Source organism: Ranitomeya variabilis, chromosome 3 (genome assembly GCF_051348905.1).
Source record: "Ranitomeya variabilis isolate aRanVar5 chromosome 3, aRanVar5.hap1, whole genome shotgun sequence".
Classification (NCBI taxonomy): Eukaryota; Metazoa; Chordata; class Amphibia; order Anura; family Dendrobatidae; genus Ranitomeya; species Ranitomeya variabilis.
In genome coordinates this window covers 48,597,024-48,622,397 of record NC_135234.1, presented here as the reverse complement: position 1 = coordinate 48,622,397, position 25,374 = coordinate 48,597,024, and the positions used below count along the sequence as shown (strand labels likewise).

The 25,374-nt window shown below is 41.7% G+C and overlaps 1 protein-coding gene across 1 annotated transcript in view; it reads right to left on the bottom strand.

Moving 5' to 3' along the window:
* TMPRSS15 (transmembrane serine protease 15) overlaps positions 1-25,374 on the bottom strand; it is a 399,115-nt gene that overhangs the window by 9,605 nt on the left and 364,136 nt on the right. The window contains exons 20-23 of the mRNA XM_077294014.1: positions 12,574-12,623; positions 9,097-9,262; positions 6,578-6,759; positions 502-597 (exon numbers count right to left, since the gene is read on the bottom strand). Coding sequence (XP_077150129.1) covers positions 502-597; positions 6,578-6,759; positions 9,097-9,262; positions 12,574-12,623 — 494 coding nt within the window. The remainder of the gene's footprint in view (positions 1-501; positions 598-6,577; positions 6,760-9,096; positions 9,263-12,573; positions 12,624-25,374) is intronic.

Here is a 25,374-nt window from a genome sequence, read left to right as displayed (position 1 = left end):
TATTGGCTGTCCTATTGGAGTGCTCACATATTGAGAGACAAAAAGTATTTCCTTATGAATGCCATATAAATTTGTCTACCATGCTTTGCAATATTTAAATTTTTGTCTTGTTCTTTTTTAACTTTTCAGTTTCTTTTATTTCTCCATCATCCCATCACCTGTGCTATCACTACATTTTTATCATATGGAATCGGATAAAGCTATTCAGGGTATTTTTCCAATTTGTTACAGAAATTTCTGTAATTGGAAGTCCATACTGAATGGGGCCATTCCTGTAGCATGTACATGGATTTTTGCAAGCCCCCTTAAAATCTATAGGAAAAAATGTTACAAAAAGTTATTTACATGTGATAATATCATGAAGGGGTTAGCCAGTTTCCAATGTTTGTCTCTAAGACAGCATACTAAATATGGTTGTAAAATGCAATACATGTAACTACTGTTTCATTGAATATAAACCAATCCAACAATACCCAATTTCCAAAAATGGGCAAAAATTACCTTGGCTTTGTGTGCGACCCCAGCCAGCTATGGTACAGTTCAGTCCTGGTGGAAATCCCTCTTGGCTCTCGGGCAAACATACTGGTTGAATATAATCTGTAAATAACCAATATAGAAATATAGGAGATGCAATTATTTTATCTAAATTCTATACTGGCATTACATAGAAAAAAAATATGTTTGGGACACACACAGAGGAAGATGCTGGATATGAAACCTGCATACAAAGCTCTCATAGACACAGGATTTCCTGTATTGGGACATGACGTGAGAGAACAGACATTTACCATGTTTCTGCAAATTGATATACTGATTTGGCTTTTATCCTAAATCCTGTGGCAAGGCTCGTTATAGGGTAAAGGTGGCACTACAGTTCAAGTTCTCTTCCTCAGAAGAGGTAATTTGCATATTTAATTTCCCAGAGGAGCACTGCACAGCCTATAAGTCTCCATATCCTGGCATGTTAGGAATATCACTCTCCACTAGGAGAATTGTTACCCCTTAGACACAAGTCATAAGACTCTCATACTGCAACCTCCACACACACAGCTCTGGAGTTCACAACTTCAGGCACACCCACCACCGAATGACTCAGAAAGCTAACTATTTATCTTCTAAACCCCACCCTGGGGAGGAGATATGACAAACAGCCTTCCACCTGCTCTTCAGATGTTCACTTAACCCCTTCATGACCGGAGGTATTTTAGCTTTTGCCTTTTTTGTTTTTTGCTCCCCTTCTTCCCAGAGCCATAACTTTTTTATTTTGCAGTCAATATGGCCATTTGATGGCTTGTTTTTTGTGGGATGAGTTGAACTTTGAATGACACCATTGGTTTTAACATATCGTGAACTGGGAAAAAGGAAAAAATATCAAAGTGTGTTGAAATTGTCAATAAAGTGCAATTCCACAATTGTTTTTTTGTTTTGCTTTTTTAGTTTGTTCACTAAATGCTAAACTAAGCTGCCACTATGATTCTCCAGGTCATTACAAGTTCATAGACACAAAACATGTCTAGGTTCTTTTTTATCTAAGTGGTGAAAAAAAATTCCAAAATTTGTTACAAAAAAAAAATATTCGTAGGGTCTCCATTTTTCATGATCTCAGGTTGGGTGAGGGCTTATTTTTTGCGCGCTGAGCTAACATTTTTAAAGGTACCATTTTGGTGCAGATACAATCTTTTATTTTAATGAAATATTTCAGAGACCAAAAAAAGTAATTCTGGCATTTTGACTTTCTTTCTCGTTACACCGTAGTGATCGGGTTAATTCTTTTCCTTATATTAATAGATTGGGCGATTCTGAAAGTGGCAATACTATTTATTTTGAATGGGGCAAAAGGGGGGTGATTTGAACTTTTATGTTATTCTTTTTATATTTTTTTAAACATTTTTTTTTTCTTTTGGCATGCTTCAATAGTCCCCATGGGAGACTAGAATGTGACATAACCCAATCGGCTCTGCTACATACAAGTGATGATCAGATCGCCTGTATGTAGCAGCATTGCTGACTTGCTATGAGCGCCAACCACCAGGCGCCAATGGGCAGGAAAAAGGATCCAATGAGTGAGATTTCTGGCATGCAGGTGCTACTCACAAAATTAGAATATCATCAAAAAGTTAATTTATTTCAGTTCTTCAATACAAAACGTGAAACTCATATATTATATAGAATCCTTACAAACGGAGTAATCTACTGTATGTCAAGTGTGTGTTTATTTCTGTTAAAGTTGATGATTATGGCTTACAGCCTATGAAAACCCAAAAGTCATTATATTAGTAAATTAGATTAATTTACAAAAACACCTGCAAAGGCTTCCTAAGCATTTATAAAGGTCCCTTAGTCTGTTTCAGTAGGCTCCACAATCATGGAGAAGACTGCTGGCTAGACAAATGTCCAGAAGGCAGTCATTGACACACTCCACAAGAAAAGTAAATTTAGCATTTAATTTGGAAATCAAGGTCCAAAAGTCTGGAGAAATAGTGTAGAGGCACACAATACAAGCTGCTTGAGGTCTAGTATAAAGTTTCCACAATCAGTGATGGTTTTGGGAGCCATGTCATCTGCTGGTGCAGGTCCACTTCATGCTTCCCTCTGCCGAAAAGCTTATTGGAGATAGAAATTTCATTCTCCAGCAGAACTTGGCCCCTGTCCACACTGCCAAAAGTGCCAATTCCTGGTTTAAAAACAACAGTATCACTGTGCTTGATTGGCCAGCAAACTCGCCTGGCCTCGCCGGTCAAGAGGAAGATGAGAGACACCAGACCCAACACTGCAGATGAGCTGAAGGCTGCTATGAAAGCATCCTGGGCTTCCATAACACCTCAGCAGTTACTGAGACAATGACTTTTGGGCTTTCATTGGCTGTAAGCCATAATCATCAACATTAACAGAAATAAACACTTGACATAGATCACTCTGTTTGTAAAGACTCTATATAATATGTAATACAAAGTCCAAGAGGCAACAGCAGAGCAGCACAGCCCAAACACCAGGGAAAAATGAGCATGTGCTCAAACAGTTAATAGTCCGATATCTAGCCGGAGGTGCTCGCTTGAAACCAAGAATGATAAGCATACAGTTAGCAGAAAAAATGCGGCAGCACTCACCGGTCCTGAGGTTGGAAGTACCCTTTTTATTCAAGCATAACAAACATCTTCACAGTTCTGGGGAGTAGGATGGTGACAGGAGTGTGCAGGGAGAGACGACGGCCGTTTTTGCGATATACACAGCACTTCTACGTAGAATAAAAAGGGTACTTCCAACCTCAGGACCGGTGAGTGCTGCCGCATTTTTTCTGCTAACTGTATGCTATATAATATGTAAGTTTCACTTTTTGTATTGAAGAACTGAAATAAATTAACTTTTTGATGATATTCTAATTTTGTGAGAAGCACCTGTATATATACACATGTATGTGCCTATGTATGTACTTCTTTCTTACATCTTGTATTATGTAGGCTTCATTACATAGTGTTCTTTAGAGTAAGAAAATGTGCCATGACCAATAACTAAGCTGAAATGTGATAGAAATGCTGATTAGCATACATACTCCAGGATGCACAGCTAAAGAGGTGCTGAATGTACTGAAAATCTATGGAGAAGCAAATCACCAAGGTATGAAAGAGAATACTTTATGACCTTTTGACACCATAAATGTTGTGTGTATCGGGCATGAAAACCAATCCCGGCTTCACACTGTGCGGCAGTCATAAACCAACCTCCAAAACAATTTGCAGAAATATAGATTTTTGTGGCTTGGCTTGTGAACTATTCTGATTTAATGCTGCAACACTGAGATTCACTTCTTAACTGTATACCACCCCCACTATTCAACACATATACAGTACGTCTTTCGATTTGAACCTATCAGTCAATCAATCCAACCTCAACCACATCTTAGTATTAATCACAGATTATAATTGCTCCCAGTTATATAATACTCAATATTAATATTATGTCTGCATTGAGTTTTATTATGTTTCCATTTTGTTTTTTTGTAGCTTATTTGTAACTACACTTTTGTCCCGACAGAAATATAATATTAATGGTGGCTCACACAGATGAGAAAGCGAGGAATTCAATTATAAAAGAACTGTGGGATAAGCGGTTAAACAAGTAGTTGGATTTATTCCATTATCTACTACACATGTACACATGTACTCTACTGATGTTCAATATTTGCACACTCTCACATGCACACGTAAGTCTATATTCATGCCTGTGTTGAAGGTGCTGTTCGATCTAAAGTTGGCCTTGCATGAACCAATCCTTATTGTTCGAAATATACAGTCATACACAGATGTATCATTTCTTACTTTTCCTTTTGGCTCAACACTTTTCTAGAAAACCTCATAACTTTGCCATAACTTTATTGAAATATTTTTTGAGCTATACTTGCCAATATGGAGCTAGACAGTGTTAGTGATTTGATTTTCAGCCTGTCAATGTTACTCACGTACACTGACCCAAGTGCCAGATTTTCTGTCCTTTTATGTAGGCCTCCTATGTGCTAGTCTCCAAAAGTTATTATGGTAACTCGGAAAGCACCTCTGATGTCATAATCCAAGGCATTTTAAAGGGAACCTATCACCAGCGAAAACGCTATTAACCTGCAGATATGGGGTTAACCTGCAAGTTAGAAGCATTATTAACCTGCCCAGCACCTGCACGTAGCCAAACACTGAATGGAGAGAATTATCTTTATTCCTCCAGCAGCGTTCCAGTGTCAGTCATGGGGGTGACGCTGGCCCGGGTTCAGTCACTGTTCTGAGTTACCGCTTAGTATACAGAGCAGTGGCTTTTATCATGTCCTCGGCCCTGACTGACAGCCAGGCCCAATACAGAGCGAGCGTCAGTCAAGGCTCAGGGTGTGGTTACAACCTCTGCTCTGTATTCTCAGCGGTGACTCAGAGCAGTGACTGAGTGACAAAGTGGTGATTTTTTATTTTACTGTGGACCTAAAAACTAACAGGAAGGTAGTTGCTAATAACCTTACTGTTGTACCCGGTGCTAGCTTAGAGGCATCACCGATCACCACTGCTGGTGATTCAATTGCCCAACATCAACAAAGCAGCTCTTCTTCTTCTGGGCGCTCTGTTGCCACAACACAACTTGAGAAGTCATGCTGATTGACAGCCAGCAACCCACAGTTAGGCACCGGGAAGTTGGCTGTTAATCAGTATGAAATCAACAGTCACATCCTGTCAACAAAGCAGAGCCGAAGACAAGATGGTGGTGTGACGACATGACATGAAAGCTGCTGGAGAAGATCTATGACTGTTCTGTGACAGCAGAGATTGGCTCTGGGCAGAACAGGCAGAAAACGTGAATGCATTTTTAAAATACATTGTAAAAAAAGCATCAGATAACTCATTTAATAATGTTCAAATCATAGGTTTTACTGGGGAATGGATGAGATGCATGGATGATTGTATGGATGTGAGGGTTGGCCAAAGCACTGCCTTTGATATCATCAGTAGGGACACAACAAAAATACATCTTAAAGTTTTGAAAGTAAATCCTATTGCTTAGTACTTGGCTGTACAGAAGAAGTTTGAAAAACTATTTATCTTCTATAATGATGTCACCTCCTGCTTGGAAGTGGATTTGTAAAGAATCACAGACTTCCTTCTCCGCCCCTGCCCACATACTTTCCGCACAGCGCACTTCATATGCTTTGTATATTATACTAGTAATATTAGGACCTCTTTTCAACACTTTAGCTGTTTCACTGTGCTTCCCAATACAGGAGAACACAGCTATATGAAGGTAAGGGCTCTCACCAGTTTTGTTATTATGTGACCCATCTTTTTAAGGAGCCTCTCGGTATTCCATGAAAGTTGAAAAGTATTCATTAGACTAAATAAGTCTCATGCTTTTTAGAGAGATGTGTTCGCCCTTATATTTCTTTGAATTCTGTTAAAGGGGTTATCCAGGACTAAATTATTATTTTTACTATGAGCCAAAAACTAATATGTGAGTAACTAGTTTGCCACTACCTCTCTGTTCTACCCAGCACCTACTCAGAGCATTCATTGACTACTCCTACTGCAATTCAGCTGCTCCACAACCACAGATCAGCTCTTCTTCTTCCAGACTGCCCTGTCCTTGGGGCATGACTGATGACATCATGCTGATTGACAGCCGGGTTCCCCCAGCTATGGCTCTCAATCAGCGTGACATCAGCAGTCTCACCCCATTGATATAATAGCCTAGAAGAAAAGCAGCTGATCTGTTGATGTGATGTCATTGAAAGGCACAGAAATGCTGGCAACAGTGACTGCTCTGTGCCGGCAGAGATATGCACTGGTCAGAACAGGCAGGTAGTTAGAAACTACCTGTCTGTTAGTTCTTAGGTCTACAGTAAAAAAAATGTATATAGTCCTGGACAACCCCTTTAAGAAATCTAATATATCCTAAAGAACATTAGATACATTCTCTTGTAGACACAATTACTATGCCCAACACTCAACAAAGTAACACACTTTTTTAAAATTAAAAATAAGACACTGTATAAATACTTAGAATATTTTACCATATTCATATTATCAAGTTGCCTACCATACTCATTCCATACCTGTATAATTAACTTGTAATTCTAGGTGCATCATGACGATGTCGCTATCTTTAGTGCGTCGGTTGTAATGTGGATTGATAATAATCTGATCAATGAATCTATTCTCCCTTGGTGGATAGGTGACGTTGGCACTATCGTGCATCCCAAGCACGGCTTTCCAATTGGCTGGGATCATATTCCTCCTGCAGATCATAAGAAAAACTTTGAATTTATTTTCGTCCATAGGACAAGCCTGATTGATTCCGCCTGTAGTATTTGTGCTCATCTCTGACCTCTTAAGCAGTACACATAATTTAAGCTTTGCATTGGATTAAGTGAGATAGTTTATTATAATTGGAAAGTGCTTAATGTTTCCTCGCTGCTCTGCAGGACACACATTCCCTAACACAGAACTATCAGCAGATTCCTTGATTCCGGCTAGAAAGCTGTAAATTATAACAGTAGTGGGAACAACAATACAATTATGAAGGGGCTATTAACTTAATTATTATGATTTTTTAAACAGCTAAGTTAAAAATCTCGAGCCAATTAGTCATCAACCCCTTGACGCAGATGATTAGTATGTTCCATCTGAGAAACAATTGGTTTGAAATATTGGTTCTTGGCACCTCATTTCTGCATGAGGAAAGACTAAGTGCAGTAAACATTGCAGCTGATATCTGCTTGGGAACCAAATGGGAAATCATTTGCATATCACTAAAGGCTTTATCTACCAACCACACATTTCCTGCAAATCGGTATTATATGTTAACCAAACACATGAATATAAATGACCTGAGCTAGGATTGGTCCAATCGCAGCTGCTTGAATATTGAATTTCCCATACTTTATAAGCGAATATAGAGTGACTGTCAACTGGACTGAGATTTTAATGGAGTATTATGGTTTCTAAAGAAGCTGTTTGATAGAAAAGAAAGTTCAGGGTCATAAAAGTTCATTTCTTTTTAATATTTTAAAGAGATCATTAAAGAATGTTAATTATGGAAATTTTATATTTTTTTCTTTAACAAAGATGGTTATTTTTACGTGTTCGTGCTTTAAGGTGTTCAAGGTTGAAGGTTGCAGGTGGTATTGCAATCCCTTCAAATGTGCTAATACCAAACACAACGTGTAGACAAGGGTGGCGCAGATTTTGGAAGAAGGCAGCCATGTTTGTCCGAACATATAAAGAAAAAATCTTGCATCAAACACTCCCACTACACTCTCACATTCAGCTTTAATCTCCTTCTGTATTTTGCACTTACTTCATTCATCTCTCCAATCCCAAGGCCTGTATAATCACATACAGGTCTTCTCTACTGTGTAGGGCTATTCACGAAAGTCACCATCTGGAGATCCACGCTTCATAGCTGTTTCCTAGGCCTGGTGCTATACATCAAACTGGCAGACAGCTGCGAGCTATATATTAATGGTTCCAAATCCAAATGTGGCTCTTGAGCCTCTGGTTGGGGATCCCTGCATTAGGGCCTAAGGCTGAGTATTTTTCTTTGACCTTTTTATTCAATAGGTTGGGCTGTACATATTTGGTAACATTCAAAATCACCAGATTATGCAGATTTTCCAGGGAAATTCAATCTGCAATGAAATCATTATGTTCTGCGGTCTCTTGAGACCCTAGTGTACAATATTTGTAATATTTAAAAAATGAAGAAAGATAAGAATACTTTTACGCACCTTACTGATCATCTCTCAGGCCAGTCTGAGAGTCGCCACCCCTTGTTTGGTTCTTGTCATATCGTTTTACCACAGCTGCGAACATTGAGATCTCAAGTCTCTTCTCAGTAAGCTGGGAATTCTGGCTCTGAGTAGTCCCAGACCATTTCTGTACATGTGAGTGTAATGTCACGCCACACGCTGTGATGTTGTGGCCTTATGTGTGCATACGCAGTACCACCCCTGGCTTCTGGAGAGCCAGATGTCACAGACTAGTGTGAAGAAGCAAAGGATATAAGGTTCTTGTGGTGACAGTAAAAGGAGATGCAACGAAGACCAGATGGGGATGGTCACGAGCGGAGGAGGCAGACAGGTGAGCGGTAAGGTGAGTTTAAGAATTTTAGTTTTTTAACCTTTTTCATGGCCCTTTGTGGTTCAGCAAATTGGCAGTCAACTGTACACCATGTTGCTGAATAAATGTAGAAGCAAATTACAAAAAAATCATGTTTTGGTGAATGCGGATTTTTAAAAAATTCAACTAAAATTCAATTTCACTCCAAAAAATTGTTGCATCTCTAGTGTGCATGGATACTGTCCAGTGAAAATAATGATTTCATGCCCAGTGATCAAATTATTCATATACTTGATTAAATTGCATCAGAGGCATGTCACAAAGCATAGTGCTATAGTCATGTTATGAAAGCCAACTGGTCCTCTGTACGGCCTTGTACAGAGTTGTACAGAGATGTAATTACATCGATAGACATCTCTAGGCCTCAATTTTTGTTTTGAGTCTGTGACTTTCTATGAGATACGGTATAGAATGTAAATGCATGATGTCAAAGCAACATAAAATTAGAACCTACCCATACACACAATGAGCTGCGGACACGAGCCACTCGTTGTTTACCAACGACGCTCCACAGACTTGTCTTCCATTGAAATAAAGAGACACGATCCAAGGCCAGGCCCCGACTGCGGCATTCGTCCCACCTACTATTCTGGAAACATTCACTTGTCTTTTTCCACACCCTGAGGGAAAATCAGCTTGCAGTTTAGTGTCTAGCTATTTTAAAATAATATTAGTTATGTGTAATCAATCATCATATGCCATAACACTAACATGAATTTATGCCTGTGAATAACATCAGTATTTATTATACATTCGGGTTTATTGTTCACACCTAGTTTTAAGGTGATGGTTGGTTGGTTGGTTGGTTGGTTGGAAAGAAGGAGGGGAACATGTCTATTATCTCTGTCTCTAATTTTTTTTAAGTAGCTTATAGCAGGCCAGCCAAGGTCATAAAAGATAACTGGGGATCTCAGCATGTTTTTACTTGCAGAAGATAACATATCACCCCTCTTAGGCTACTTTCACATTAGCGTCGTGCACTGCACGCTGCAATGCGACGTTGCGGCACACCGACGCATACTGTGGAAGCGCTGCACAACGGGGCCAGCGGATGCTGTTTTTCAATGCATCCGCTGCCCCATTGTGAGGTGCGGGGAGGAGGGGGTGGAGTTCCGGCCGCGCATGCGTGGTCGGAAATGCTGGACACGACGCACCAAAAAACATTACATGCAACGTTTTTTGGTGGCGACGGTCCGACGCAACACGACGCAACCGTCACACGATGGTTGCAATGTGTGGCAATGCATCGCACTGCATCGCTAATGCAAGTCAATGGAGAAAAAACGCATCCTGCAAGCACTTTTGCAGGATGCGTTTTTTCTACAAAAGGACGCATAGCGACGTGCAGTGCACGACGCTAGTGTGAAAGTAGCCTTACTGTGAAAGCAGAAAAACATGTGGCACCTTCTACTGATGTGACAGCAATCTCATAGTCACGTGACACCATGGGCCATTGTCGCTGCTTCAACTGAATGCAAAGAGCTCAGTAAAGACAGGAGTGAAATGATATTTGGCTTCACTCTCTCTGTCTTTGGCCAAATCACAATACATCTGGAGGAAATCAGTGCTGCTGCTTTCTCACTTCCTCTGGATGTAAGAGGGGGTACCCCCAAAAAAGAGAATTATTTTATTTATTATTTATTAAATTTATTTTTAATTATTTACATTTTTTTATTCAAGGCAATATTTTTAAAACTTCAAAATAGTGTCCATTAGATGATAATCACTATCCCCAATGGATTTTCGACTGTTCAAAACATTTTTAGTATTCTTAATGCTGTTAAAAAGGTTGTCCACTACATTTTATAATGCCCCCATCAATTAAAACTCTGTAAATAATTCTTTTAAATACATGCACCTGCCATAAGTGCCTCTGAGTGGTGCTATTGTTGACCAGTCAGTCCGCATCATTTGACCCCACCTACAGCCGTTGATGACACCCAGTGATGTCGCGTCAAGTTCTGGAAGCCCTTCATACAGCCAGTCGTGACCCAGTCCCAGTCACCCCCCTAATTGATTGGGCGGAGTTTCACCACACGTCAAATCCCAGTATCCAACTATGGCTTTCCCTCTATCCTCTGCTTTTAATGGCCACAAGTGTACGCTGGATACAGTTAATCTGGGAGAGGTGCCCGCGACTGGGTCATAACTGGCTGAATGAAGGGATTTCGGAACTTGATGTGACATCAGTGATACAGACTGAACGGTCAGCAATAGCGCTGCTCAGAGGCACATATGGCAGCACTATGTATTTACAAAAAGACTTATTTACAAGGTTTAAATCGATGGGGGCATTATAAAATGTAGTGTACAACCTCTTTAAGTGCCTCCACAGATTTTTTTCTTAACCTCTTCTACGTCCTTAAATTGCATTCCCTTTAGATTTTTCTTCATTCTTGGGAATAAGAAGATGTTGCAGGGGGTTTGGTCAGGCGAGTAAGAGGGATGACCCTGATTTTTAGAGGGGTACCGCTTACTGTATATGTGATTTAGCCATTGGAAAGGAGAGTGAAGCTGACAGACCACAGGGATTGCGTGAAATTTTATTTTTTATTTTACTCACTTATATAGTGTTAGGGGTCGAGTTCCCACCTCTGCACAGGGGGAATCTCAGTCCGTCTCCGCTGCGGTCTCCCATTCTTCTCCCGCCACAGTGGAGCCTGCTCAGCGGAGACGTCGGTCCCAGCATCTTGCTCAGTCCCACTCTGTACAAAGAGTTACTGCTGCTTTTCCTGCTTCTGCCATTGAAGTCAGTGTTGGGCAGTGGCGAGCAGACACTTCTGGGACTAAGTCCTGCTCTTCTCATTCTGAGCATGCCCTGAGTAAGATCTCTCAGTGGAGATCGAGGGTCACATGGTCAGATACTGCAGCTAAGTCCATTGGTCCTTTCAGGAAGGTCCTGTAGGTGCTAGCACTAAGTCCTGCTTGGCACACACTGAGCATGCCCAGGGCAAGATCTCTCAGTGGAGATTTAGGGTCACATGCTCAGGTATGGCAGCCTCTCATTGGTCCTTCTAGGAAGGTCTTTTACTTGCTGCAGCTATATAAGGCTCGCATGGCTGAACGGCCATGCGCTAGTATTGCTTTCATTTATGTACTTTGCGCCAGTGTGGTCTTGTATGAGTGTGTTCAGGGACCTGGCTGAAATAAGCCCCTAGAATGCTGGCACCTCCGGCGAGGAGTTCGTATGCTTGTGTGTTCAGGGACCAGGCTGAGATAAGCCCCTAGAATGCTGGCACCTCCGGCGAGGAGTTTCGTGTGCAAGACCACTGACTGCTCTTGTTTAGACAGTTAACCTGTGCCTCTGTGGAGTCTAACAGGGCGCAGCACTTTGAGTTCAAGGCTGCTCTGTGAAGTAACAGAGTTAGCTAACACTGCCATAAGTTCCGCTATTTGCTAGCAGCAGGTTCTCCTGCACGGTGGACCCCGGGCTGCGAACGCATCTATCCTAATAAAATATATACTTTCATTAGATGCGTTCCGCTAGCCCTAACATATAGTGCCATTAATTCCACAGCGCTTTACAGACATTATCATCACTGCCTCCATTGGGACTCACAATTTTGATTCCCTATCAGTATGTCTTTGGAGTGTGGAAGGAAATTGTAGAACCCAGAGGAAACTCACGGGAACATGAGGAAAACGTATAAACTCCTTTCAGATGTTGTCATTTGGAGGGATTTGAATCCAGGACCCCAACGTTGCAAAGCTGCAGTGCTAACCACTGAGGCAACCTGATGCCCCATAACAACATTATGAGATCCACCGAAGACGCAGTGGTGACACTTCTGGAACAGTGCCAACACTGGAGGTGAGTATAAGTATTATTATTCAAGGAGGAAACAAAGTTGGTGGTGGATGGGTACCTAATGTGCACAAGCAAAAGTCCAAATATGCATGCAAAGTAAACATGTAGGTAACTAAGTCTGACCTCTGGGGTTGCATTCCAGGAAAATGATGCTATGGTTGGAGCAAGAGTCACTGTAATAGAAAAATAATAAGAACGTGTTACTATCCGCTCAGCGAATGAAGTGTCATTATTCTTCAGTTCAGTAAACATCTATTTATTCCTTGATGTTTTCTTCCACGTTTTATCATCCAATACAGCAAAAAGCGAATGTTTACAAAGTCACTCGTTGTCTTGTGTTCATCAGCTTTGCTTAATGTGTTCTTCTTTTTTACTTCTTTTGTATTAAAATAAATCATAAAGACAAAATACAAGAAACTAGAGAACAGAAGAAAGACGCAAACAAGCAATTGAAGTACTTTAAAAACTCTGCACATTGATGTGATGATGTTCTGAAGCCACCGGGAATTGCAAGTATTGAAAAAAGATTTTTTTCTGTTGTGTTTCTGAAAACTGAATATAATATAAAATATATACTTTACAGTATCTCCATGTCCTTAAGTATTAGTCATTTTATTTATTTTTTCCTTATTCTTCCTTCTTCCATATTCTGAACAACCTCTAAATTTCCAAAAGAAATTATAAATTGCGGCATGTTGCATCAGATGGGGTCCCATGCACATCATTAAAGGCTCTAGGCAAACAGTTGTATGTCCATGAGCTCTTATACTCAACACATTATCTGATGGGTATGCCCAAATAATGATAGGCATCATTGAAGGCTGATCTTCTACTGTGCCCATAATTTTCACATTGGTACTTAAGAAATTGAGAAATTAAATATATTTAAAAGCACAACGCGTTTCGGCTGTCTCTAGCCTTCCTCAGCCAAAGCGGGTTGTGTTTTAAGATAAATGTTACTTCTTTCTTTGTATATTTTTGATATTTTTCTTTCCATTAGCTACATTTGCTGCCATGGGAGCCCCCGTACCTGGTATCTTTACTCTCATTGTTCACTGCCGGAGTGCCCTTGGAGAAATTTAAAGCCACACAACAGGTTGGCTGCACCTACTGGATTCAGTTTATTTTAGGAGTTGTGCCTGACAGATCACGACTCCATCACGTGAGCAATTTCACTATTTTTATATCTGGTTTTAATCTCTACAAATTCACTGTGCTCAGTAAGCTCCTTTTTCTGTTCTTTCCCCCATGGGAATTCCACTATTTACTTACTTAGAATATTGAACATTGTATTTCTTATAGAATTTAGTCACCAGAACCTAATTAACAGAGGATTACATAGTAATATAGGTTGAAAAAAGACCTAAGTCCATCAAGTTCAACCTTTCTCCACCAGTTGTACATTTTGTCACTAATTTATCTATAACCCTCAATGCTATGTGTATAGAGGAAATCATCCAGCCCTTGTATAAAAGCTGTTACAGTGTCGGCCATTACTACCTCCAGTGATATGACATTCCACAGTCTGACTGCTCTAACTGTAAGTAACCCTTTCCTATTTAGCTGTCGGAATCGCCTTCCTTCCACCCGCAATGAGTGCCCCCTGGGCCTAAGTATGGTCCATATAAAGAATAAGTCATGTGCCAGTCCCTTGAATTGACCACACAAATATTTATACATGTAAACGAGATCTCCTCTGAGGCGTCTTTTTTCTAAGCTAAACAAGCCCAACTTTTCCAACCTTTCATTATCTGTGAGTCCTTCCATCTCTTGTAATAATCTAGTTGCCCGCTTTTGAACTGACTGTAACTTCCCAATATCCTTTTTAAAATGTGGGGCCCAAAACTGCATCCCATATTCTAAATGTGGACTATTTTTAATAGTTCTCAGAAAAGAGTGGCCTATAGTGCCAAAAGTGCCAAGTGTCAACATCTAAGGCCCACACTGACATGTGAGATAATTTGGAGCTTCTGGATTTCAAAAAGGACTCAATGAAGCAAGAAACACTTCTCACAAACAGTAAACTCTTTGATAGAGTAGCTCACATATGCCATGACCTAAAGGGCTGGTGGACACCTTTAATTTCATGAATCAGCCAAGTGTAACGCCAGTTTGTTTCATCATCAGTTCCCCTATGAAGGACTTTGGTGGAAACATTATTGGTGCATGTGCAAATTAGCTTTTTTCTGCTCATTTTCCTGATCCTTGTTCTGCACATGCCCTGAGTATATGACGATCAGTGCTTATGTGAAACTTCAGCCAATTTTGTTGATCAATATATTGAGGACATGGAAAGCCTTAAAAACTGTCAGGAAAAAAGTGCTCTATGCTTTCAAGGCTTCTTTAAGCATCTCGTACTCTATGTAGAAATAGGAAGTCTCTTTTAGTTGCATTTATCATTCTACTCTTCAACTCCTGACCCAGCTGCTCCCTCCTCCCCCTGCCAGAGACATTTGCAGATACTCACAACTCATACAGGGAAAATTGACCTCCTGTTTCTACACAGAGCTTAGAATGATTCAGCTACTCTGTTTTTAATTACATGAAGTCATAAACATAATAGAAAAGAGTAGAATTAACTGGGTAGAAAGGCAAAATGAGCAATTGTATGTACACAGTGCTATATACTATGATGACTGCAATATATTAGGAGGATAACAATTTTGATGGGAGGAGGAGGACTTCTTTAAGTTTTCTAACCATCTCCAAATTATTGGTGACAAATCAGCTTCTGCTGTTCTGTAGACAATGTTTTGGAGCCTTAGGCCGGAGACACACTGGTGCGAGATACGGCCGAGTCTCGCTGGTTAAAAGCAAGCTGTGGCACCTGCATTCCGGAGCGGAGCGTGCAGCTGCATGGCAATACATGGAGCTGCACGCTCCGCTCCGGAGTGCCGGTGCCACAGCTTGCTTTTAACCAGTGAGACTCGGCCGTATCTCGCACCAGTGTGTCTCCGGCCTAAGTCAAGGTCTCCTGGTGATCAATTGCTCAGAGATTCTTCAACATATTGTAAGAGTCTCTTATTTACAAAAACTAAGCACATCCGGCCAGTGTACACCTTATAGGCCAATCTTGCATTCAGGTAGTAAAACCAACCAGCCTTATGAGCGGCTTTACACTTCAGATCTATCTCTACTTCATCTGTATGTAAGAGTTTACTGATATTTCTTGCGAGACGCCATCTGAAATGAAACGTTTTATTACATTGGCCACTAGAGATCAGTAGATCCTAAAGAATTGTCTGCGCTATGGCTCCATATTAGAGCAGCTTACACAGAGGTTAAACTACAGCACAATGCAAAGCATGTATTGTATTCCCCCATGTATTGAAAATACTGCAATGTTATTGCAGAATAGAAAGTAAACGCAGAAGGCAAAAAGAAAGCAACAGTAATCAATAGGCTGTTCACACATTTACGAGAGTCAGTGCCAGGGGCTTCCCACTGTAATGAAAAAAATATTAATTAAATGGGTTGAAGCCTAAATATACAACAACAGCCATTATAGCACTAAAACATCAATAATAATAATAATCATCATAAAATAAATAAACATAAAAAAGTAAAGTAAATAGCATGAAAGAGAGAAGATCTTCGACTACAGCTGAAATTTGTGTGACTTTGCAGCTTCTATGCATCGATAATACAACTAAGTAGATTGAAGAATTTGCCATGTCTCAAGATAGTGTCTTCGGCAGCATTAGTCGGGGAATTTGATTCCGCTAACACAATTTGTTGTGTTAATCTCCTCCTTTTTCTCTCTTATCGGCACATAATTGAGCTAAATGGAAATAGCAGTACAGCTCCTAAACTTAATACACACATCATCTTAACAAAATCAATTTTTTGTAATAAACGGAGCACTTGCCTCTTTCTCGCCGAGGCCATGTGAAAGCCGTCGGATTTCAGTGAACAATAGCTTCTAAATCGAAATTCGACAAGTTTGTCACGCTGATCTAGATGGGCAGGTTTCCATGGAGACAGATAAAGCAACTATTCCCCTATCTAGAGTACGTCTGCGTCTTTAAAAAAAAAAATGCTGATCCGTTGAACAAATGATAGATTAAATTACTAGAGGAGGAAAGATAAAAGGCTTCATGCTCAAGATTTTCAACTCAGTAAGCTGATAATATAGTAAGTCATAAAAAAGTTTTATATTCTATCATATAGAACATGCATAGAGAAAATCTTATTTGGTTTTATTGGGCAGAGTTATAGTCGGAGAATACAGAGTTTTAAAGGTCTTAAATATATATTAAAAAAATATAGAAAAAATATATATAAAAAAAATCACAGAATATTTTATAAACAATGAAAATGCCAAACTCTTTGGAAAAACCACCCTCTTACCCAGACCAGATATCGACCAACAGATTTTCAGTTTCAAAGTATATTGTGCATAATGACAGGAGTTTTCTATGCCTCTAAAATGTAATCTTTTAATAAATATGCATTAAAAACTTAACCAATAAATCACTGAGGCCAACTAATAGTGAACATAGAGTAAATCATTTATGATGTAAGAAAAATATAAAGACATTGATCCCTTGATAAACTTATCTTAGAATCCACCAAAATTCCATTACATCCCAACATAATGGCATTATTTGAAGCTCGTGGACTCCAATGTAAAATTTCCAACAGTGCCCCCAACTATTGCAGGTCTTGAATATTAATAGTCATTTTATATGGGCCAAAAGGGACCTTTCGGGTCCCCTAGACTCTGGGGCCCTGGTATATATCCTGATCAGCTCCGAGATGGTATCTGGATACCCAAGGATTCTCCAGTAAATATAGTTTATCGAGGGATCATTGCCTTTATATTGCTCTAATGGCAAGAAGGTTTGTGGAGTCATATGTTGATTGTCAGATGTAGGATTATGTATATATAGTGGAGAAAATAAGTATTTGATACACTGGCGATTTTGCAAGTTTTCCCATCTACAAAGAGAGTTCTGTAATATTTATTGTAGGTACACCAACTGTGAGAGACAGAATCTAAAAAATAAAAACCGAAAATCACATTGTATGATTTTTGCATAATTAAATTGCACCTGTTGTTGTTGGATTTAAACATGTTTGATCCATCTGTTCTTAAGGTATATACCCTGTCTCTAGGGATGTCTAGCAGTGAATCGGTGGGCAGTGAGGCTTAAAGGGGTTGTCCGACCTTAGGCTACAAGTCTCCAATCACTTTAAGTGACTGCAGACTTGTGAATCGCCACATCATGTGTACTACATGCTGTGATGAGTCTGCAGTGCCAGTGCCGGGAGCGGACAGTCATGTGAAACTTGCGTACTTCCTGCCACATTCCGACTAAACTTCTCTGGCCTTTATCAATACATTTGCATTGAGAAAGGCCGCAGCCTTTTAGTCAGGATGTGACCGTATGGATGCAAATCACATATTTGTGGTCACGCACCAGCAGCTCCCGGTGGCTGCATCAGAGAATCCTCACAGCATGCACAACATGAGGATTCACAAATTTGCAGTCACGTAGAGTAACTGCAAACTAGTAGTCTAAGGCTGGACAACCCCGTTACACAAGCACTACCATCTATATTTTTTTTTATTGTGTGTATAGGCACATGCAGTGTAGTGTGAGTGTATTAATATAGTGACCTACCACCACTCTTTCCGAGAACCAGTGTTGTTCTGCTCCTCTTCGGAGTGATGCCACTTCTCTGAACACTGTCCAGGTCGCACTGCACTCTGCATGATCCCAAAGTTACTTTTAGAATGTAAGTTTATGGAGCGTCAGAATGAGGCTTCGTAGCCTTACATGATAAAAGATTCTTCCAGCTCATGTTTAAAAAGTAGAGTGATCCAGATAAGGGCAAATGCGAGGACATCACTGAGAAGAGGAGCTGAATGGCGCTGAATCCCGTAGAGAGCAGCAATAAGTGAGTATATTACTACACTCAGACTACATGCACCTATACACACAATAAAAAATATAGATGGGATTGTTTTTTAATGAAGTGCATGGGGTGCCAAAGCTAGCGGGTCTGGCCCAATCCTATAGAATAGCTACTGTAATGCAAATTACTGACAAAGTTAATGCTGGTTATGACAGACCTTATAGAAACCTTATTTATGTGCAAGTATAAATCAAAGCAACCACTCACTCATACATGATAGGTGTGTAATTAAATGTCTATCAGTATTTTACGCACACAAAAATCACTGCACTCATCCAGTTCAGAGAAACAAAATTCTTTGCTGAAGTGAATATTTATTTGGAATACGGTGATGCAGATGAAATGGGAGGTGATTATGGCGGTTTTAACGTTTCAGCCACGCTGTGGCTGAAACGTTAAAACCGCCATAATCACCTCCCGTTTCATCTGCATCACCGTATTCCAAATAAATATTCACTTCAGCAAAGAATTTTGTTTCTCTGAACTGGATGAGTGCAGTGATTTTTGTATGCCTATTATCTATGGGACCGCTGGTTCCTTTCACATGCACCTCCGAACTCTGTGATTAGTCAAGTGCTAGCTCTTCGTTCCCTCTACTATCAGTATTGTACTGCTGCCTCAATATAGTTTTATGGCTTCTGAGTTTTGCAATTCTAGATATTTCTATCAGTAAGTTTGGACTCATTCTGAATATTCATATTTGATCTCAATTCCTTACACTGCACATGACATCATGGCTACATATCAAATCCACAGACAGGATAGAAGTGCAGTGCACAGGTCTAGAATATGTTACTGCGTAAGCCGCAGTCAATTGTCGACACCTGGCTGTGAATTATGCTAATTAAATCATGCAGAGGAAAGGGAACGAGGGAAAAAAATCACAGTACCAATGGGACTTCAAGAATTTCTGAAGGCGATGTTGTTTGATCCTGTCAATGAAATAATAATTAAATGTTACTATGAAATGGTAGGAATTTATAAAAGATTAAGCCGTTTATCCGCACATAGAGGATTCATTTTGCAGCAGAAATTCATCCTGATATATATATTTTTTTCTATGAACTGGACTTTTTTGATAAAAGTTTGTAATTTCCTATAAATATTATTCATCGGGATACACCTTTAAGGCCCCGTCTCACATAGCGATTTACCAATGATCACGACCAGCGATACGACCTGGCCGTGATCGTTGGTAAGTCGTTGTGTGGTCGCTGGGGAGCTGTCACACAGACAGCTCTCTCCAGCGACCAACGATCAGGGGAACGACTTCGGCATCGTTGAAACTGTCTTCAACGATGCCGAAGTCCCCCTGCAGCACCCGGGTAACCAGGGTAAACATCGGGTTACTAAGCGCAGGGCCGCGCTTAGTAACCCGATGTTTACCCTGGTTACCAAAAAAAACAAACAGTACATACTCACCATCTGATGTCCGTCGGGTCCCTTGCCGTCTGCTTCCTGCTCTGACTGAGCCGCCGTACAGTGAGAGCAGAGCGCAGCGGTGACGTCACTGCTGCGCTGTTGTTGTGAATTTGCTTTTTGCTCCCTCTAGTGGTTACTAGTTTTTTGACTCTGGTTTTTCTGTCATTCCTTTTATCCGCACCTGGGTCGTTAATTAGGGGTGTTGCTATATAAGCTCCCTGGACCTTCAGTTCAATGCCTGGCAACGTAGTTATCAGAGCTAGTCTGCTGTGCTCTTGTCTACTGATCCTGGTTCCAGTTATATCAGCTAAGTCTGCCTTTTGCTTTTTGCTATTTGTTTTGGTTTTGTATTTTTGTCCAGCTTGTTCCAAATCTATATCCTGACCTTTGCTGGAAGCTCTAGGGGGCTGGTGTTCTCCCCCCGGACCGTTAGACGGTTCGGGGGTTCTTGAATTTCCAGTGTGGATTTTGATAGGGTTTTTGTTGACCATATAAGTTACCTTTCTTTATTCTGCTATCAGTAAGCGGGCCTCTCTGTGCTAAACCTGGTTCATTTCTGTGTTTGTCATTTCCTCTTACCTCACCGTCATTATTTGTGGGGGGCTTCTATCCAGCTTTGGGGTCCCCTTCTCTGGAGGCAAGAAAGGTCTTTGTTTTCCTCTACTAGGGGTAGCTAGATTCTCCGGCTGGCGCGTGTCATCTAGAATCAACGTAGGAATGATCCCCGGCTACTTCTAGTGTTGGCGTTAGGAGTAGATATATGGTCAACCCAGTTACCACTGCCCTATGAGCTGGATTTTTGTATTCTGCAGACTTCCACGTTCCTCTGAGACCCTCGCCATTGGGGTCATAACAGTTTGCCAGGCCAGTATTAAATGTTTAATGCATTGCAGAAGAGGGATTATAAGAAAGAAGATTCTGAGTTTTTTTTTTTCTCCTTCCCCTTTACCTCAGAGTGGCTATGCTTGCTGCAGACATGAATGTCCAGACCTTGATTACAAGTGTGGACCAGCTGGCTACTCGTGTGCAGGGCATACAAGACTATGTTATCAGAAATCCTAGGTCAGAACCTAAAATACCGATTCCTGAACTGTTTTCCGGAGACAGGTTTAAGTTTAGGAATTTCGTGAATAATTGTAAATTGTTTTTGTCCCTGAGACCCTGTTCATCAGGAGATTCTGCTCAGCAAGTAAAAATTGTTATTTCGTTCTTACGGGGCGACCCTCAGGATTGGGCTTTTTCGCTGGCGCCAGGAGATCCGGCATTGGCTGATCTTGATGCGTTTTTTCTGGCGCTCGGTTTACTTTATGAGGAACCCAATCTTGAGATTCAGGCAGAAAAGGCCTTGCTGTCTATGTCTCAGGGGCAGGACGAGGCTGAAGTGTATTGCCAAAAATTTCGGAAATGGTCCGTGCTGACACATTGGAACGAGTGTGCACTGGCCGCTAATTTTAGAAATGGCCTTTCTGAAGCCATTAAGAATGTTATGGTGGGTTTTCCCATTCCCACAGGTCTGAATGATACTATGGCACTGGCTATTCAAATTGACCGGCGGTTGCGGGAGCGCAAAACCGCAAATTCCCTCATGGTGTTGTCTGAACAGACACCTAATTCGGTGCAATGTGATAGAAAAACCGCAAATTCCCTCATGGTGTTGTCTGAACAGACACCTGATTTAATGCAATGTGATAGAATCCTGACTAGAAATGAGCGGAAAATTCATAGACGCCGGAATGGCTTGTGCTACTACTGTGGTGATTCTACACATGTTATCTCAGCATGCTCTAAACGTATAGCTAAGGTTGTTAGTCCTGTCACCGTTGGTAATTTGCAACCTAAATTTATTCTGTCTGTAACTTTGATTTGCTCACTGTCATCTTATCCTGTCATGGCGTTTGTAGATTCAGGTGCTGCCCTGAGTCTCATGGATCTCTCATTTGCTAAGCGCTGTGGATTTACTCTTGAACCATTAGAAAATCCTATTCCTCTTAGGGGTATTGATGCTACACCATTGGCAGCAAATAAACCGCAGTATTGGACTCAGGTTACCATGTGCATGACTCCTGAACACCGCGAGGTGATACGTTTCCTGGTTTTACATAAAATGCATGATTTGGTCGTTTTAGGGCTGCCATGGTTACAGACCCATAATCCAGTCCTGGACTGGAAGGCTATGTCAGTCTCAAGTTGGGGCTGTCGTGGTATTCATGAGGATTCCCTGCCTGTGTCTATTGCTTCTTCTACGCCTTCGGAAGTTCCGGAGTATTTGTCTGATTATCAGGATGTCTTCAGTGAGTCTGAGTCCAGTGCACTGCCTCCTCATAGGGACTGTGACTGTGCTATAGATTTGATCCCGGGCAGTAAATTTCCTAAGGGAAGACTGTTTAATCTGTCGGTACCTGAACATACCGCTATGCGTTCATATATCAAGGAGTCTCTGGAAAAAGGACATATTCGTCCGTCTTCTTCCCCTCTTGGTGCGGGATTCTTTTTTGTGGCAAAAAAGGACGGATCTTTGAGACCTTGTATTGATTATCGGCTTTTAAATAAGATCACTGTCAAATTTCAGTATCCTTTACCGCTGTTGTCTGACTTGTTTGCCCGGATTAAGGGTGCCAAGTGGTTCACCAAGATAGACCTTCGTGGTGCGTACAACCTTGTGCGCAGTAAGCAAGGTGATGAATGGAAAACCGCATTCAATACGCCCGAAGGTCATTTTGAGTACTTGGTGATGCCTTTTGGGCTCTCCAATGCGCCTTCAGTTTTTCAGTCCTTTATGCATGACATTTTCCGGAAGTATCTGGATAAATTTTTGATTGTTTATCTGGATGATATTTTGGTTTTTTCTGATAATTGGGATTCGCATGTGGAGCAGGTCAGGTTGGTCTTTAAAATTTTGCGTGAAAATTCTTTGTTTGTCAAGGGCTCAAAGTGTCTCTTTGGTGTACAGAAGGTTCCCTTTTTGGGGTTCATTTTTTCCCCTTCTGCTGTGGAGATGGACCCAGTCAAGGTCCGAGCTATTCTTGATTGGACTCAGCCCTCGTCAGTTAAGAGTCTTCAGAAGTTCTTGGGCTTCGCTAACTTCTACCGTCGTTTTATCGCTAATTTTTCTAGCATTGTGAAACCTTTGACGGATATGACCAAGAAGGGCTCTGATGTAGCTAACTGGGCTCCTGCTGCCGTGGAGGCTTTCCAGGAGTTGAAACGCCGGTTTACTTCGGCGCCTGTTTTGTGCCAGCCTGACGTCTCACTTCCCTTTCAGGTTGAGGTGGATGCTTCGGAGATTGGGGCAGGGGCCGTTTTGTCGCAGAGAGGCCCTGGTTGCTCTGTTATGAAGCCTTGTGCCTTTTTCTCTAGGAAATTTTCGCCTGCCGAGCGAAATTATGATGTGGGCAATCGGGAGTTGTTGGCCATGAAATGGGCATTTGAGGAGTGGCGTCATTGGCTCGAGGGTGCTAAGCATCGTGTGGTGGTCTTGACTGATCACAAAAATCTGATGTATCTCGAGTCTGCTAAACGCCTTAATCCGAGACAGGCCCGCTGGTCATTGTTTTTCTCCCGCTTTGATTTTGTTGTCTCGTATTTACCAGGTTCAAAGAATGTGAAGGCCGATGCTCTTTCTAGGAGCTTTGTGCCTGATGCTCCTGGAGTCGCTGATCCTGTTGGTATTCTTAAAGATGGAGTTATCTTGTCAGCTATTTCTCCGGATCTGCGACGTGTGTTGCAGAGATTTCAGGCTGATAGGCCTGAGTCTTGTCCACCTGACAGACTGTTTGTCCCGGATAAGTGGACCAGCAGAGTCATTTCCGAGGTTCATTCCTCGGTGTTGGCAGGTCACCCGGGAATTTTTGGCACCAGAGATCTGGTGGCCAGGTCCTTTTGGTGGCCTTCCTTGTCAAGGGATGTGCGGTCATTTGTGCAGTCCTGTGGGACTTGTGCTCGAGCTAAGCCTTGCTGTTCTCGTGCCAGCGGTTTGCTCTTGCCCTTGCCTGTCCCGAAGAGACCTTGGACACATATCTCCATGGATTTCATTTCTGATCTTCCGCTATCTCAGGGCATGTCCGTTATCTGGGTGATATGTGATCGCTTCTCCAAGATGGTCCATTTGGTTCCTTTGCCTAAGCTGCCTTCCTCTTCCGATCTGGTTCCTGTGTTTTTCCAGAACGTGGTTCGTTTGCACGGCATCCCTGAGAATATTGTGTCAGACAGAGGATCCCAGTTCGTTTCCAGGTTCTGGCGATCCTTTTGTAGTAGGATGGGCATTGATTTGTCGTTTTCGTCTGCTTTCCATCCTCAGACTAATGGACAGACGGAGCGAACCAATCAGACTTTGGAGGCTTATTTGAGGTGTTTTGTCTCTGCTGATCAGGACGATTGGGTGACATTCTTGCCGTTGGCTGAGTTTGCCCTTAATAATCGGGCTAGTTCCGCCACCTTGGTTTCGCCTTTTTTCTGCAACTCTGGTTTCCATCCTCGCTTTTCTTCGGGTCATGTGGAGCCTTCTGACTGTCCTGGGGTGGATTCTGTGGTGGATAGGTTGCAGCAGATCTGGAATCATGTGGTGGACAACTTGAAGTTGTCACAGGAGAAGGCTCAGCGCTTTGCCAACCGCCGCCGCGGTGTGGGTCCCCGACTACGCGTTGGGGATTTGGTGTGGCTTTCTTCCCGCTTTGTTCCTATGAAGGTCTCCTCTCCCAAATTTAAACCTCGTTTTATTGGGCCTTACAAGATATTGGAAATCCTTAATCCTGTATCTTTTCGTCTGGATCTTCCTGTGTCGTTTGCTATTCACAATGTATTTCATAGGTCCTTGTTGCGGCGGTACATTGTGCCTGTAGTTCCTTCTGCTGAGCCTCCTGCTCCGGTGTTGGTTGAGGGCGAGTTGGAGTACGTGGTGGAGAAGATCTTGGATTCTCGCCTCTCCAGGCGGAGGCTTCAGTACCTGGTCAAGTGGAAGGGCTATGGTCAGGAGGATAATTCCTGGGTGGTCGCCTCTGATGTTCATGCGGCCGATTTAGTTCGTGCCTTTCATGCCGCTCATCCTGATCGCCCTGGTGGTCGTGGTGAGGGTTCGGTGACCCCTCACTAAGGGGGGGGTACTGTTGTGAATTTGCTTTTTGCTCCCTCTAGTGGTTACTAGTTTTTTGACTCTGGTTTTTCTGTCATTCCTTTTATCCGCACCTGGGTCGTTAGTTAGGGGTGTTGCTATATAAGCTCCCTGGACCTTCAGTTCAATGCCTGGCAACGTAGTTATCAGAGCTAGTCTGCTGTGCTCTTGTCTACTGATCCTGGTTCCAGTTATATCAGCTAAGTCTGCCTTTTGCTTTTTGCTATTTGTTTTGGTTTTGTATTTTTGTCCAGCTTGTTCCAAATCTATATCCTGACCTTTGCTGGAAGCTCTAGGGGGCTGGTGTTCTCCCCCCGGACCGTTAGACGGTTCGGGGGTTCTTGAATTTCCAGTGTGGATTTTGATAGGGTTTTTGTTGACCATATAAGTTACCTTTCTTTATTCTGCTATCAGTAAGCGGGCCTCTCTGTGCTAAACCTGGTTCATTTCTGTGTTTGTCATTTCCTCTTACC